The following is a 17577-nucleotide window of genomic DNA, read 5'->3' as shown; positions in this document are numbered from 1 at the left end:
CCCACTGCACTCCAATAGACCTCTCTGTCTCTCACTGTCTACCTCTCTTTATTTCTCTGTTTTCTTTTTTCGGCCTCTCATTTTTAGATTCGCTCTGTTTCTAATGCTTTTCTGTCTGAGAGCCTTCAAAATGTTAAATGCTCATAATGTCGCCAAGAGAATGTTTAAGAGGCCGAGCATTTAAACCTAAATTGTATGACATTACAAATAACCTTTCAACAATTTGACAATTCATAAAATCATGGCAAGGAAATGACATTGACATTTGGGAGAAATTGGGTAATGTTGAAATTGAAGAATTTACCGATATTAATACTCCTGCCAATACTGATATATTGGTGCATTTCTAGATTTTAAGAGAGATGTTTTGGAGTGCATTTATTTGCAAAAGCATTTTGCTTTTATAGAATACGTTTTTGACTTTTTAAGGATATTGATGAATGTCTAGAATAAAAGAAAAGAAAAACTTTTTTTAATGGAAAATTGAGAACAACTGAAATTGTTGGATTAAACCTTTCCTCCCTTTTTCCTATTTTCTTTTTTACCTCAACTTTCACTTGGTTATAGTAAGTCCTTTTAGTGCTGTTTTATTAACAGTGTCCTTAAACAAGACCCTTCGAACTAAGTTACTCCAAGGGGACTACTGGTGAAAATAGTGTACAGGAATGAACTTTTAATGAAAAGTTCTTTTGTCATTTATATCATCCTGTCTAAATTTGAGTCTGCAATTATAGGTGCATTTCATGCTGAACGTTTGTCAGTATTCAGTTTCCTAAGCTAACTGTAGCGATAGTTAAATGGAAAAGAGGGTGTTGTAATTGCTGGTACATTAACAGCCTGGTTTGGCTGCTTGTTTACTAGGCTGAAGATAATGAGGAAATCAATGGGACACATTAAGCCCAGCTTTAGCTGTACTTGGACAGAAAGCATGGCCACAAGTAAACAAATTTCCATTAATCACTCTGGTCCCTGTGCCTCAGGCTCAGTCCCTGAATGTGAGGAACATGGGTAGACCTGAAATTTGCACTTTTAGAAGCAGGTGATCAGGAATAGGTTTTTAAAATTGGTGCAGGTCTTAGTAAATTTACAGTCAGAAAGGGTTCTGTAGTTTCGTGTACTGTGTCGTGTGTGTGTGTGTGTGTGTGTGTGTGTGTGTGAGAGGTGTGTTTGTGAGAACCACACTGTCAGTTGCAATTAGCTGATTAAATTAAGGCCAACATTTGTCAATGAAACCTGGTACTTTTGTTAGAAAATAAAAATATTTCAGTTCTTTGGAATATCACCTATGAAAATCAGACTTTCTGGTATTTCATTATATTTCTTATGAAAACTCCCATTTATGTAATTTCAAATCTGCATAACTTTGTTCTGTGGAACACAAAATAAAACATTTTGAAGAATGTTGCAGTCCAAATAACATTAGACCCCTTTGACTTTCATTGTTCAGACAAAAAACATTGAGACTTTTTTTTTTTTTTTCAAATATCATCTTTTGTGTTCCACAGAAGAAAGAAAGTCATACTGGGACAACATGAATAAATAATGACAGAATTTTCATTTATTGGTAAGCTATGTGTTTAACCATACACACATATTTTGTATGTGTTTTCTACCTGTTCTGGTGTCTGCTGGTGGAACCATCATCAACCTAAGGCTCAGAAATCCCATCTTTTGTAATAGTTTCTCTTCACGGTGATATCTATATGCAGTGTATATGCAGTGTGTGTCACACAATACCTGCTAGGGTTCCATGTTTGTGGTGAAGAAGACGCTCTCATTGTGGCCCACATCAAACAGGGGTTCAGGGGGAAGAGGCCAAAGCCTGACCTCATTTGCAGCTGAATGTGAGAGCTGAGTCTGTGAGCGGGAGCTGTGATTAGCATGTGTTTGTTTGTGGAGGCCCAAGAGCAGAGGAGAGGATACCAACAGAACACAGCTGGTGTGAACTGCGCCCTCACCTGCAGGTACTGTGGGTCTCATTTGATGGAGAGACTATCAGAAGAACAGTTTGGTGGCATGGTAATGGTGGGAAGTCAGATCTTCGTGTATCAGTAAAAATAAATGGTTCAGATGTTCTTCTACATGCCCCTTTATGTGCTCAAATTTTAATGAAGCCATATTGGCACAAACTGCTGATTGTTTTCGTTTCCCCCCCCCAATGAATTGTTCATTTCTAAGGGTGTTGAGTGTAATTTCATGTTTCCCGGTTTAGGTTGTTGCACTTAATCAAAACCAAAATATAATCAGCATCTGCATTAAACCTAAAATTCATCTCTCGACTGTAGAAGAGATTTACTGTAGTAAATCAAGTAAATTAAATCAATATGTAAACTACTGTTGACTAGTTTGGGGATCGGTCTCTTATATACACCAAGGCTGCATTTATTTGCTCAAAAATACAGTAAAATTAATAACATTGTGAAATAATATTTTAAATATAACATTCTAATATGCTGATTTAGATTTTTTTTATCAATGTAGAAAACTCTTGTGTTGCTTAATATTTTTGTGAAAACAGTGATGCGTTTCTTCAGGATTCATTGAATGGAAAGTTAATTGGACATCTTCTGTGGTGTTATAGAACTGCCATACAATCAAGCCAGAGAAAGAAATATTACCAGTAAATTTACTTCAACATTACAGTTTTTTTTTTGTAGATGGTAACCTGTTGGTCCAAGAAAAAACTGTTATCAGTTCAGCCAGCCAGAATCAGTTCAATTCATTCATTCGTTGAGAAGATCTGATTCAAAAGAACATGTATTTGCAAACCATGCAGCAATACAATGTCATGTTGGAGAGGAACTGTAATGGGATTATTGTAATGTTTAAGCTGAGAGGTTCTGCATGGAGCGGTGCCATGCATGGTTTACTATGCAGTATTGTTCGATATGAAACCCTGATGTCTGCATTGTAATACCACGTTTGAAGTATTTCTTTCACTAACTAAGCCATTTGTACAATTTTTGCATTTGAGCTGGGACCTCTATTGAAGGCCATCCTCTTAAAACTGAAGGGGACAGTGGTTGATGATAACACACTGTTCATCTCACATATTTCTGTTCCATTCTTATAAGTCAAAAGAAACAGGTGGGTTTTATTATCAATTATCAAATATGTGATGCTGAAATGATTACCTGGATCATAGTAAACACTGTTGTGTGAGGTCTAAACTAGGTCTGACGGATGTCTCTATTGGTGTGAATAGGGAGGAAGAGGTCAGTGACCTTGAAGGACAAGAGCTGTGGGTTATTGACCACTACCACTGAAACACAATGAGCCATGGTTAATGGAGTAGTACAAGACATCCAGTAAAGAATATGTGTTGTAGATTCATTGTGTGTGTAAGTAGCGAGGCCATGTTAAATCCTTCATGTCTCTGTCCTTCACGTGGATGTTGTGACTAGCTGTGCGTGTACTCTACCTGTGTTGACCCTCTGGTTTTACCTGCTCCAGGAAGACAGACTATCAACTTCAACCTCAGAGAGCTGTCACATCCACTTTCAGTAACACACACACACACACACACACACAACAAACTATCCCCTCAGCTCAAAGGAGATGTCAGGAGAGAAGAACATTTGGCCTGCTATTCTGACATGGCTCATTTTTCCCAAACCATTCAGTGCTATTAAATAAAAATGTCTTTATTCAGTCTTTGTTTTGTTGGTATTTTAGTGGCAGGAAAGGTTAGAATGTTTTTGATAAGAGTGTGGGATCAAGAGGATCCCACATGTGTTTTTTTGCGAGAGGTGACTTGACTTTCAGTTTTTTAAGGAATCACATTCTGAATTTGTCTTGTATCCTTATGAAATGACATGTTTATTATGTTTGCTATAGCTGCCCGTCTGCAGCAGGGTTGAGCGCCATTCAGATTTGAATTGAGAAGGACCTTTAAATTCTTGGTTTTTAGTTAAATTTAAATTGAGATTCAGAACTACAATAGGAAAATTAGTTAAAATTATAAAAACAGATTTATTTTCTGTATTTCATCATATGTAATAAAATAACTTTGTGGCCCAAAGTGAAACTTCATTTTCCAGAATTCATTACCAATGATCTTTGAATTGCAATTCTGAGCATTTGAAAGTTTCTGAGCAAGACAGGCTACTTTATTGTCAAAAACTTAAGGGTATGATGAGAAGCGAGTGAAGTGAGAATTGAACGGCAACATTCATAGTAGGATGTTGAACTGCTTTGCATGTGACAGGGTATCCGGGTGATGTTGGATGCGTGTTTGTGGGATAAATGTCCTTGTGTCTGTGTGCCGTGATTTTAATCAGCTGCAGGAGACACGGCTCTGATGGCTAGACAAAGATATAAGCAAGATCGCAGCTGGAGGCATGAAGAGGTGGAGGATGCGCACCATAGAGACTGAGTGTGACAGAGAGAAGGGTTGTTAGGTAAAATCCAAAACCTGGAAAAATGGTTTCTTATTTCATTCTGCCTTCTAGCATTGAGAAATTTACTGGTAAATTTACTGGAAAATTGCACCTGATCAACTAATAACAGTTTATTTTCTGGGTTTGGTGGGTAAATCTGATTCAAAGACAACACAGTACTTTTATAATGTTCTGAGGATTAACAGTTTTAATTTTGCTGAAACTGAAGGAAAATTCTCAGTTAAATATACCTGACTGAAATTGAAATACAGAATATAAAAGCTAAACAAAATATTTGATAGTGGTAGTTTACCCAAAATTTCCAATTTACTCACTCATGTAATTCTAAACCTATATTACATTTCTTTTTTTCCACGTGAAGAACCAGTGAAGTAAATATTTTCAAGAAATTTCAGGTCCAAACAACAATAGAACCCATAGACTTCAGTTGTATGGACCAAAACAAATATTTGTGTTCTGCAGAAGACAGTAAGTCATGCAGGTTTGGAACAATATAAGGGTAAGTAAATGGTGGCACAACTTTCATGTTTGGGTGAACTGTCCCTTTATATAATAAATAAAATAATATTGAATGTTAATTAAATATTTGCCTGGTTATCTCTAAATCTCAATTGAATTTGTTCTGGAAATTGCACAAGACATTATGGTTTGTTGGAAACCGGTTGGTTTTCGTGATACAAAAACACTTTGGCAGCTGCTTTTTTTCCCTAGCACAGTCTAAATGTGTGTGTATATGGAGGTGTATGGATGCACAAAAAGAGCTAAACAAGACGTATTTGAAGTAAAGATTCTGCTCTCATGCCAACCTAACGTGCCATCAGTTTAGCCACAGTACAAAATCTCTTTGCAACTCCCCAGCCATCTCTTTCCCAACTGGCACTGAATGGCTTTCCGCATTACTCCATAAGGGAGTTCATTCTTATCCTGATTGGCACTGACATCCCTGTTGCCTTAGAAACAAGTGGACGTCTGATCCCAAACAAGAAGTGTCTTCAGCATCCCTGCACATCACACAGAAATTGTGGCATGCCCGGAACCCCACAGATGTTTCACCAGCACACAGACTCTTTTGCAGACAAAGCCACACAACCAGACAAAAGCCTCAGAAACCTGACCAAGGCTCTGTGCTCTTGAGCTCCTCAATGTCTCGTTGCGTTTTTTTTCTTCAATTACTTTTCTACATTCAGCCAGGTTTAAAAAGGGCCATGTTTTTACTCCACACAGAGGAAATTAATGTTTCGGCATTAAGTCTTTTGCACAAAAAAAAATATAACTCGTTTCTCTTTTTGATGTAGGCTTAAGGATGTCTCTTGAGAATGACCTTTCATTTTCAAATCAGCACTGTTAGAGATTTGTTCTCACAGAAATAGGGAAATTTGATGAACTCTTAGAGCCTTCTGTGGCCATGTTAAATGGCGTTAATGCAATGAGTACATACAGCTTGTAGAACAAGTGTATGTACAGTAAATTTGTGGTAAATGCAGTGAACCTGCTTGTGTTCCTCCTTTGCCTCTTACTTCTCCTTAAGCACACACTGCACATTGACTTTTCATTTCAGTGTTTCAATGACAGATTAACTGTTAATATTGCCATGAATGGTATTTATCTGCTGCTTTTGATATGCTCAAGAATTATGTTTTATACATTGCACTTAAGTGCACTGATGAAGCGAACATGTGGAATGGGAAAGAGTTGAATAGAAACTGCAGAATGCAGACTAAAGTGGTTACAGTTGAGACGTTAACCTGATTCACAGTTCAACATCAGCTCTAAGAGCAGGAAGTGTTGCGATCGCTATCGTTAGGAATCTACCATTTTATTTTGTGTTATTTTTTTTAAATCTAATTAATTTTATTGTATTTTACTTTTCTTTTGCTGTGAGGGGAGAGATGTGAGCATTATAGCACAGAAAGCCTACGAGGTATCTCATCCTTCCCCCTCTTTGACCTGTGTGTGTATATGTATGCACGATAAAGAATTATGTTCATAATTCTTTAGTAATGGTAGTGCTGGTTTCTAAATGATTACCCATCTTAGCAGTCGCTTTTATCTGTCTAGTGCTGCAACGCTGCACAGAGAGTTCAATCTTATGGTGGGTCAAAGAGGGTGAAGGATGAGATGCCTCGTTGGCTTTCTGTGCTTTAACGCTTGTGTCTCTCCCCTTTACCTGTCAACACATTTTCTATACTTCTATGTGTTTCACGGCTAACCAGTCTTTAATAAACACCTACAAATCCAATAGATGTGCGGTGGATGGGTGGCGAGGTGCAGATGAAAGAAATGAAATCATTCTGCGGTCCTGTTCCTTGACCCAGCTGTCAAGGACTGCAATACATCTTGTTTCCTGTTTGTATGCATTTGTGGTTTGGTATATTTACTATTGCAGTGTTGAAAACAGAACCCAGTAATTTTCTGTACAAGCTATACTTTTAAAATGATGGTGCTTTTGCTGAAGCAACAAGCCAAGTCAGTGTCCATTTTTACTGATTGTAATTTAAACTGTCATGTGATTTTAATAGGTTACAACTAAAGAAGAGGGATTCTGTAAACTGATTCAAACAGTGCAGAGAGAGCTTCTGGGTTTCACAATAATGTCCATTTTCACATAAACAGGCCTTTGTTGAGAATCTCTAATGAAGATGCATCAGAGAGCTACGTGGAAGTGAAGATATTTAATCTAGTGTAATTATATATTATATATTATATATTGTGTGTGTGTGTTTATATAAACACACACACACAAATAATAACAAATTAAATGAATAAATGTATTTATTTATTGTGTTGTTATCGTTACTTCTATCTTCTATTTTGTTCCCAGATGTATGGTATTAATAAGTGTCTTATAGATGTGATAAAGCATTCCCAAATTTCTCTAGCTCTCAGACTGTGTGAAAAGCCAACACTCTTTATCAATCAACGGCACTAATTGATTTGAGCGCTGGTGGGGGTGGGGGGCACCAGGGGAGGGGATGAGCGGGTTATATCTGGCCCAGATCCAAGATCTTTCATATTAGCAGTGAATGAACAGTGAACATGTAAAGAAAAAAGTACTCCCTAACGGGAAAAAACACAGTTGTATAAATTCATAAATCTGTAATTAAACAGACATTTATTTATCCAGAAGTAATAATTACATATCCTCTTTTATTTCATCCACAATAACAAATTAAAACAATCATGGTCAGGTGTTGATGCCATAACTTACAGGATGTTCTTGTCAGTTCCTTGAAGACGCAGAGGCAATGACTGGTAACAGCCCAGGCTATGAAAGAGAAAGTCACACATGTTTGTGCCACTGTATGAAGAATGCCAAAGCATTGCATTGCACAGAGGAGGAGAAGAATGCACCATATCAAGGACACAGCCATGTGGTGAAGGACAGAGAAAGAAGTAAAGCAAAGAATTCTGTGTGGAGAGAGACTGCTATTTCAGCTGTCCACATCCCCCAACCTTAATGGTAAATTTCTTATAAGTGTGACTGTTTGGATTTATTCCTAACTTGGAAGACCTCACTTTATTCAGTCAAGATGTAATTGTTGATTTGCAGTATATGTATATTCTGAAATGTTTCATGTGTTGAGGAGAGATAGAGGTGCGTAATTTAAACAGTAGGCCTAAGAAAGCTGCTATAGTGGGAAAATGTGCTTCAAAGTTAACAGGTTTTATTCATACCAAATATTTTTTTTAGGATTGAATCAATGACTACATTAGATAATATAATTAAAAGTAATTTTTAAAAGTTAGATCAGGACGAAATAGAGCTCGATAAGATAACAGATGTCTGTAACCGATTTTTACATTGTAAGATACGTAGATGAAATTGAGTTGCTGAAAAGCATTACCCGCTAAAGGTATGTGATTTAAATAATTTAATCTGGTGTCTAAGAAAGTGAACAATGCACTGTAAGAAAATCCAGGAAAATTAGATTTTCACATCTTTTCTGCATGCCTTCTCAACTAGTAAAAACATTAAATCCAGACAGTTATGTTTCGGGTCATAAAGACAAGTGCGTATATCAGTCTAGCCTTGATCATTTTACGAATATGCCTTCCACGTTTTAATTTATATTTAATCTTAAACTACAATGAAGCACATCTTCGAAGTAATAGTGAGGTGTGTAGGTCAGCAATTATTAATTCCTGCCATACTGCAAGTTATTTTCAGGGAGCTTATTTTGAAGCCAGACAAGACTGTAAAAAGTTAAAATATATGAAATGTATATTAATGATCAAACCTTTTTCATTATTTTCTCAATTTTATTCAAAACGGACAGTGAAAAAAAATTAGTTTGGGAAAAATGGTATAGGCCTGCAATATTAATTATTAACCTATTATTTTAATATAAAAATAATAAACGATACAACCAACAGCTGTCACTCAACAAATGCTTTACGACTAAATAGACATACCAGTATTTCTTTTAAACACCACTTTATTTTTATTGGTTGGTGCCCGTTGTTCTGCAAAGTTCATTTTTTACAGAATGTGTTAAATGCTTTTGGTAATAAAAGTGCGGTTCTGGCAGATAATTTAAACGGTCAGACAATTTTAAAAACACAATAAAGCAAACTCGTGTTTTATGGCATTAACCCGTCTTTATAAAGTGCAGCTCCACATTGGGGGTGCCGAGATGTCCTCAATACCAATAAGCATGTTATGAGATAAACTTGATGAGTGCCTCCTTCACAGAATTATTTAATTTACTAGAGGAACATTTGCTTCCGCAAGCTTTTCTTTTCACAATAATTTTATAAAATAAACGAACAATTCATAACTAATTTATGTACATGCATAATTTAGCTACTTAAGAGCAAAGTCCATTTCAACATGTTCAGAAATTGGTCCATTAATCATTGTGTTTACTCGATTCCTGGTCGCTCTGGTCATCTGTGAAGCAAACGTCGACGTCGCTGTCGTTGTCGCTTTTTTGTTCGCCATCCTCGAAGATGCCGTCGATTTTGTCGTCGGATTTTTTGATGCTTTGACCTGGATGCCTCGATTTGACGTGCCTCTCCAAATCTCGCCTGCGCACGAGCACCTTGCCGCAGAACTCGCACCTGTAGGGCGTATTTCCCTCCGCATGCAGTCTGATGTGTTTGTTGAGGTTGCTGGGATCGCCAAAGGGCCTAAAACACACTTTACATTTGAGTGGTTTGTAGCCTGTATGAGTCCTCATGTGAATCTTCAGCCCGTATTTTCGAGAGTACAATTTGCCACAGTATAGACACAAATGTCCCTTTTTTGGCTTGCCAGAACTGGTGTTAGATGCGGGCAGAGACTCCAGCCGTGAACGGTTCTTCTCTACGGCGATTTCAGACAGCTGTTGCGTGTGCATCGCTATCTCCCTGTCGATGTTCGTAATCGCGTTTAGATCTGGATTCAGAGATGGTGCGCCAAAGTAGTCTGGGTATTTAAGCATATTGCTGAAGTGAAATTTAAGAGGGTAGTATGGGGAACTATAAAGGAGCTCTCCATTGTAAACCGTGAATGGCATGAGGGGTATATTGCAGTCCCCATTGTAGGATTTCCCCCCATCAAACTGTGGCAAGGAGAACCTCTCGAAGTGAAACCCGGCCGGTAGCTGGGAGTAACGCGTGGGGGACAGGGCAGGGTGCATGCGGCTGTCAACGTGTTTGAAAGCAGAGGTCTCCTCAAAATGTGGCAGCAGGGGAAAGCCACGGATGCTGTTTGTGCAGGGAATCACGGGAGGTGTGCTGTCCATAGGGTGCGCGCATTTTGAGGGGTGAACGTTGGGTAGAGGTGACTTGATGTTCCCCAGTAGTTTGCTAAACCCTATACTGTTTGGTTTCCCATTAGGCTCGTCTCTCGCGACCTCGGTCGCGGAGATCTTCGAAAGTCCCATTGGTTTGAAAGCAGAGCGCACGCCTGGATGGAAGCCCATGCTGTTGAGCACAGAAGATGTCCCGCCGAGGCCCAGGATGTGTCCGGGGTTTCTGGCGGAGGTCACGCTCATGTCAAGGGCTCTGTCCTGATCCTCTGCGCTCGGTTTTTTAGTAAGTCCCGCTTTATTGGCAAACGGTGAGGTGGACACGACCCGTTTCACCGCGTCTGGCATAAAGGTGCTGTGGCCGTTCCGTGGAGAGGAGGACGTATTTGGAATGTCCCCTGATTTTGGAGATCTGTTAAAGTTGTCTGTGCCTCTAGCATGCTCGTTGTTCACCAAACTTCTGCCGTTGCTTAACGCACAGTGGAAATGCACGTGAGCTTTCAGGGTGTTCGGGTATTTGAATATTCTCCAGCAGTACCAGCAAATGTAGCGCTCCTCGCCTGAAACAAAATTGGAAAGCAATTAAATGGCGTTACTTTGAATAGGAAAGTGTTTTGCAATTAGATTAGGTAGGAGAGCCTTTTTGAGTTCAACAAAAAGGAAAATATACTAGTAATTCGCTATAAAGATGTTTTATTATGCACATAGGCAACTCAAGAACGTGTACAATTATTGATCAGAAAATGCTTCTTTGCGGAATATGATAACCTTTCGTTTTAAAGCCTGCGGTCGTGACTTTTTATCACCTCGCCTTGGTCACGTTGGCATGACACCAGTTGGGCAGTCTGGGGTCAATGATATAGATGTAATGATTTTGTAATCTGCAAAACCCCGTTGTTTATTGTCACCATCAAAAGAGCAAGCGCCGGCCCAATCTGGCGCTTACAAACCAATACATTGAATAGCGACTTTCTCTGTGTGCTTTCCCGTGGAACTGACGGCAGCTGTTGCTTGAAATCGCTAGTCGCATAAGACAATGAGGCTGGCCCATCTGTTGACGCTGGAGAATAGGAAGCGTATGTCAAGGAGCGCACCGCGTATTGGCCGGAGAGCAGCGCTCACAGTACAGCGTCGCAAATCAGGGCAATATACATCCCACATAAAAGTTTGTATTCACTAGCCAACAATACCTTACGCAGCCAGCTAATTTACCGTAGAACACCTTTTTGAATTTATTTGCTTTTGAATACATGAATATTAATGACTAGATGACATTTGTTATCCTCTTCCCCTTGCTAAACTACACCGCGCATCAGCCCATGAGAGGGCATCCGGGACTTTATTAATGAATGAAACGAATTAGGAGAGATAATGCAGCCGTAATAGTGAGCATGATCAATCATATATTTTTATAGCAAATACCGTAGCCTGCAGTATGTGTGTACTCAGCTCACAAATTCTCAACCAATCAATAAGAGTTACTGCCCCAGACTACAGACCTTTCGATTTACTAACTAAACACGGATAATCTGACAGCATTCTCAGATAAGCCTATTAAATCGGATTTGTATGGGATTTGCCTTGATTCTGCTGGTGGCGGCGTTACTTAAAATCCGTTTGTTGCTCATCAAAAATTTTTTATTATTATTTCATAAAATATTATTTTTAGGAATTCCCCTGCGCTTTATTTAATGACACCAAAATGGCCAGAATTATACTGAAAAATAAATAAATAAAAACACGCATTTTCATTTCAAAACAATTTTATAGTGTATACACACAACTTGTATTTCTGAGCTATGTTAAAAAGTCTGAAGTGTATTTTTTTTTTCTATATAAAAATTTACATTTTTTAAATAAACGAAATTATGATGCAAGTCTCACCTTTTTCGTCATGTGTTGGAGTTGCAGTCGTAGGAATGTCAAACCATTGCGCCAGTGCGTTGGAATACCAAACACTCAACTCTTCTCCAGCCTGTATTTCTCTCAGCACACGGTAGAATATCTTTTGAAAAGAAATCAAATTATTGGAAAATATCCGTTTTTTAAATAGGATCAAATTCATTCGTTTTCGCTTAACTCACCTGTCCTCCAGGTAGATCCGAGACTGCCTCGAGGTTCTGTTCTTGGCTGTTCCTGGCCGCGCGTATTAAACCGATCCAATCTGGAACTGCACTGCCAGACTCATCCACGAATTCTCCCCTCACCAAACGAATCTACAAATACACCGTTTTAACATAAATAACGTGTTTTAAGGCTGTTTACTTATCTTATAGCTAAAACAGTCCAAATGTTCAGTGAAATTGAAATATAAAATTATTACGATGTGTGCCTCCTTTAAATCTGTTGGAAATATTATGGAATAGTATTTTAGAATATTTATCTAAAGATGTTAAAAAAATATTTATATATATTTAAAATGCTACTCGTTTCAGATTGTCTTCTGTTTTTTTTTTTTGTTTTTTTTTTGTTTTTTTTGTCTCAGACATTATTAATTATATCACCCCAAGGTTTTTCAAACAAAAGAGCGTTAATATCGTTTTATTCGGTCTATTAGACAATGGCGATAATTTTCAAGGAACAGGCCACATAATTGAGTTGATATGAGAAACGAATTTGAAGAGTGTCAAAGCATTTCTATTCTGTTCAAACAAATTAAAGATTAAAGCGTGACATTTGACACAGAGATTGCACCTGATGATCGCCCATGGCCCGCGGCGTTGCATTTACGCGCATCAATCACAGAACCAGACAGCGTAAAGAGCTCCAGTCTATTTACAACTTATTTAAGTAAATGCCATTTATATGTGACGCCTTTTACGCCCCTTTGATTTACGAATATTCCACATATTGATGGACTTGTAGAATAAAATAATTAAAATATTTTTTTATAATTTTAAATAATGTAATATATATTTAATATATTTTACTTCGCCTGTATTTGATAGAATTACGATTATTGCTCATATTTAGCAGTGTTTCCAGTTAAATGTAAGCATTATTTTATTTACAGATTGGTTGTTGTCTAGTTCACAGATATCTTTTTTCTTTTTTCTTTTTTTTAATGAAATGGTACATGGGAATAAGCACCACTCAAGCTTTTGAAATTTAAAGGGAGAGAGGGCATGAAATCTCGCGCAGAAACTCAGGTCACCCTATTAAAGCGGTTAAGTGAAAGGCATAGAATGACATGTTGTCCTGCTAATATAACTCAATTATTTCCAAACTGACAGCACAAACCAATTAATACGAGGATGCTTTATGAAGAGTGAAGAGCATTAAGGAAAGTAAGATGTTTCTAACTTTCTTTTAACTGCATGTTTGTTTGTTTTTAAATAAAAGCAATTGTATTAATAATAATAATGTGTTAATAATAATTACTTTATAATATTACTTTAATCTAAAAATAAATAATAATAGTTATTATTAACTGTTATTATTGTATAGTTTTAATTTTATGTGTATTTGAATGTAGTTGTCATTCAGTAGTTTAAATAAAAAACTGCAGAAAAATTACAAACGAAAAGGTATATTTGCATTCATGATCTATCTTATTTTTAAAATATAAAAAATTAAATGTCACGAATGCTTTATCCATTTGCAATGGAGAAGGAAAATATTTCACATTTCTCTGAAGGAAAAAAAAACTTTTAAAAGTGATAATACAAAGTTGAACACTTTGGTCAAGAAAATAAATCAACCTAACTCACCTTCTTTTTCGCTCCAAGTTCTTTGCGGTCCGAAACATACTTCCCCAGTTTGAAGATGCCCGGGACCGGTCCTATCCGAAGCCCTGCTGGGATGCTGCAGTCGGCGAACACACTGATAGTGGGTGTCCGGGTCGCTTGCATGGCTGGCTCTGTGTGGGACTGCGCTATCCGAACCAGGAAGACCAAGCAGGCACTGATTGAGATGAGCAAAGAGTCTGAGATGAGGACAGACTAATATCCGCCCGCCAAGTGACGCGGTGGCGTGTGTGATCCGGCTTTTCTTATGGCGCAGTCAGGTATCCCTCGGCACATTAATGCGCAAGTGCAAGCAGCGCGCTATGAGAGAGTTGCGCTCTTTTAGCAGCTGTAGAACCCTCCGAAATGGTCACATGGAGACTTTCCCTCACCCTCACGCATAATGAACCGCTCCAAACGGTCAAGAGACAATAGGCCCCAGCGACCTTCCCATCCCCAAAATCCAATTTGTCAAGGGCAGAGAAAAGAGAGTGCCGAATCAAAGGTCTGGCACAACCATTAATCCTCAGCATGTGGCTTTGTCCGCCAGACAGTTCCGATATTTTAAGTGACAAATCCACTGTATAATTTCTCCATAAATTCTCTCCCCTTTTATTGTTCCTATGCAAACCAGTTTTTGGAAATCAGTGACTACTTTAAATCTACTTGGCTGCATCCTTTTAGGTTTTATGTACTTCAAAGCTCTTTATTCTCTTCCTGGCTGCATTGTCTGTTGCCGTTTCAACAAAAGGAGCAGGAATGTTTGGGAGACTTGTTAACTTCTATTGACTCCCGGCGTGTGCCGTGCTGGGACCGGGCAGGTACTCAACGGGAGAACCAGCCAAAAAAAATAAGAGCCGCTTTCAAAATAACCACCACCTTATCATTTCACACTTTTTGACAACATGTCACGTATCAGGATGTTCGCATTCAGTTTTGAAGAAGCGCCCCGCTGGGCTCCAGAATTAATGGAAAGTGTGAAAAAAGACATTTTTCTCAAAGGATGCAGGACAAAACACGAAATTTTATACAAGACAAGAGTTGCTGCTTGCCAATATTTGATCTACTAGCATGTCTTCTCCTAGGTGTCTTCACTTGTGCTGAATATTCTCAAGGAGAAAGCAATAATACTTTTATTACCTTTATTCAAGTATGTTAAACATTCCGGTAAAGTAATCATTTAGCTGGCACGAATTACTACAGTTGAGCATTTCGAATTTTCTTTTAAATAGGCTACTTGTTGCTGTTTTTTTTTTTGTTGTTGTTGTTGTTTTTTTGTTGTTGTTGTTTTTTCATTCGGATATGGCAAGAGTAGTCCTATTCACTCAGGACCCTTGGGTGTCATTTGAAGGGATTTCAGTGGTATTGTTACCACTGGTTTTAAAACTTCTTTTGACCTCTTTGATCGTGGCCCTCGATGACTGAACAGTGGCCCAGGGAAAGAAACAAGAATTTGTGGGCGATAAATTCAAGCCATGAACATGTCCTGCTAACCTCTGGCCTGGCGACTCTGATGACACTCCGCTGTAATTGGAGAAGCAGAGGTGGGATTTCTTTCTTCGGGAAAAGGTACCCCACTGCTCCTTTCTGGGAGCTTTCTCTTTGGGCTCCTTAATGAGTCAAAGAGCGTGAACGACACGCGAACAATTTTTGAATAGGCGCATGCAAAGGCCGGCTGTGTGGTGGGTTATTTATTAATGTTGCCATTTGTGACTGGTTCCCATCCGCTCTGCAACAGCGGGTCCGGCCTCTACAGCTCTCACACCAGCCGGGCCCATTCTCATTCTCGTCTTGTGTCTTTAAAGTCGAAGTTTTCCATCTAATAAATTGTGCACAAAGGCGGAAACGGGAACGTTTTTCTTTTCTGTCCTCCTCACCGGGAGAAGCAAAGGGTGAAAGTCATCCCAAAGCGCTCATTGGAGCACGGTTTTTGGGAGCTAAAGCAGTGTTCGGAGCAAATGGGATGGAAAATTTAATGAAATCAAATAGCTTGAACGCTGGCATTGTCCGCTGTCTTTTAAACGGCACATTAATTACACGGCAGCAGCTTTATTTCGGAACAACATTGTGGACCCGAACGGAGCATTCCAGGACATTTTTTACGCGTTGGATTGTGAGATTCTGAGAAAGTGCCGGTCAGGTGCTTGAAAGCATTTTCTCCGGGTCTCAGCGTCGCAATTCGAGCTAAATGTTGGATTTGATTTAACAGGTTGCCAAATAATGAAGCATGAATGTAGGGTAACAGAGACTGTGTGAAGAACTGCAGTGTCCCACCAGGGGTTTCATTCATGCGTCCAAACTGGGCTTGAGTGCCAAGGGTTCACCACTCTATCTCAACGATGCACAATGCCCGAGCTCTCTAGAAAACATTTATTTATTTTATTTACGCCAACCATAAACGCTCATCCATACAAATTCCTTTTATGGGCTCTTACTTTATTTTTTCGTTGTTTTCCTTTTATATAGGCTGACTCCCATTACAAATAAGGAAAACAACTTGTTTTGTACAAGTCACTTATTTTTACTTGAGTTGTGCTGTGCATCGATTTCAACAAGTCGCATGGCATGTGTTGTGCTTCAAAAATTAAAGCTCGGAAAAATTATGATTATTCATTAATAAATCAATTAATGTATCTTAAAAGTACATAAATATGTTTGGCTACAAATATTAATCTTGCCTAGTTTAATGCGCTTAACCCTCTCGCTCTCGTTGCAGGAAAGTGCAAGCCTCACAAAGGCCGGACCAGCTGCGTCGCAGATAGGGGATGCGGGTGGGACATTAGTGACGCGATTGAATAGTAATTATGCTTGTATGGGAGTCCCACCAGATGACATGATTGGGATTTTAACCCAGACTAATATTCAAAGTCGCATTAGAAAGTGGCAAGATAAGTGGCTACTGATTCGACTCTGTTCATGCGTGCTCCCATTTCTAAATGCTCTCAAAAGGAAGGGGGCTGCTTCGTTTCAGTATTCAAAGCCTGAACAAAGTTAGCTCTGCCTTTTGAACCGAATTTCCCCAACTTTAACTCTCTTGTCCCAAATGAAAGGCCTCGCATAATGGGGTGTAAACTTGTCTGAATTGAAATGTTTCGGTGTACCTTATAAATTCATACCCTTTTTCACTCGAGCGCGTAAGAATGAACCTTCAGTCTATCCGATTCTCTCTGCTGTCGAACGCCTTTACCGCGAGCTCTATTTGTGAAGTTCATTTTTAGGCAAATGTATTCAGAGGAGGTTTGCTATGAATAGCTCTGTGTGTCAGCCGGGCCTAATTGGGATTAAGGCACTAAAACCATATGCAAAAACTGACAGAATTTCTCAGGTTTTAGAGAGCACCAACTTTTGCCCTCTTTTGAGCCTCAGATCATCTGGGATCACGTGGGCGCTGGGAAAAAAAGAAATTAAAAAGCTGAGGGAGTTTCGTGTGATGGTATGTACAGACGAGTCATTAGTTATTCCATTGGCGGCATTCTTTCAATTCAGTCATGAATTGAAAACATTTTGAATAATTTGAGTCTCTGAAAAGTAACTGTTCAGACACAATATTCATCAGGTAAGCTAAATATGTGGTTTTGAATGTAATTTGTAAGGAAAATTGTTACTTGGTGAAAATGTTGTCTTTATAAATTGAAAAATGTCACATTGAAACCTGTAAATGAGGCCTAGGGATTTATTTAACATAGAAATTCAATTTTTATTAATTTTGAATGAGTCATA

The 17577-nt window shown here is 38.6% G+C and overlaps 1 protein-coding gene across 1 annotated transcript; it reads right to left on the bottom strand.

Moving 5' to 3' along the window:
- Positions 1–8826: 8826 nt before the first annotated feature.
- LOC306887263 (PR domain zinc finger protein 13-like) lies at positions 8827–14093 on the bottom strand. The gene is made up of 4 exons (XM_079444882.1): positions 13843–14093; positions 12217–12348; positions 12017–12137; positions 8827–10692 (listed from the first exon to the last, which is right to left on the bottom strand). Exons 1-4 carry the CDS (start codon positions 13981–13983, stop codon positions 9251–9253), a joined length of 1836 nt encoding a protein of 611 aa, XP_079301008.1. The 5' UTR covers positions 13984–14093; the 3' UTR covers positions 8827–9250.
- Between the last annotated feature and the right edge of the window lie 3484 nt (positions 14094–17577).

This window comes from Barbus barbus (genome assembly GCF_936440315.1).
Source record: "Barbus barbus genome assembly, chromosome: 21".
Taxonomy (NCBI): domain Eukaryota; kingdom Metazoa; phylum Chordata; class Actinopteri; order Cypriniformes; family Cyprinidae; genus Barbus; species Barbus barbus.
This window is presented reverse-complemented; position numbering and strand designations above follow the sequence as displayed.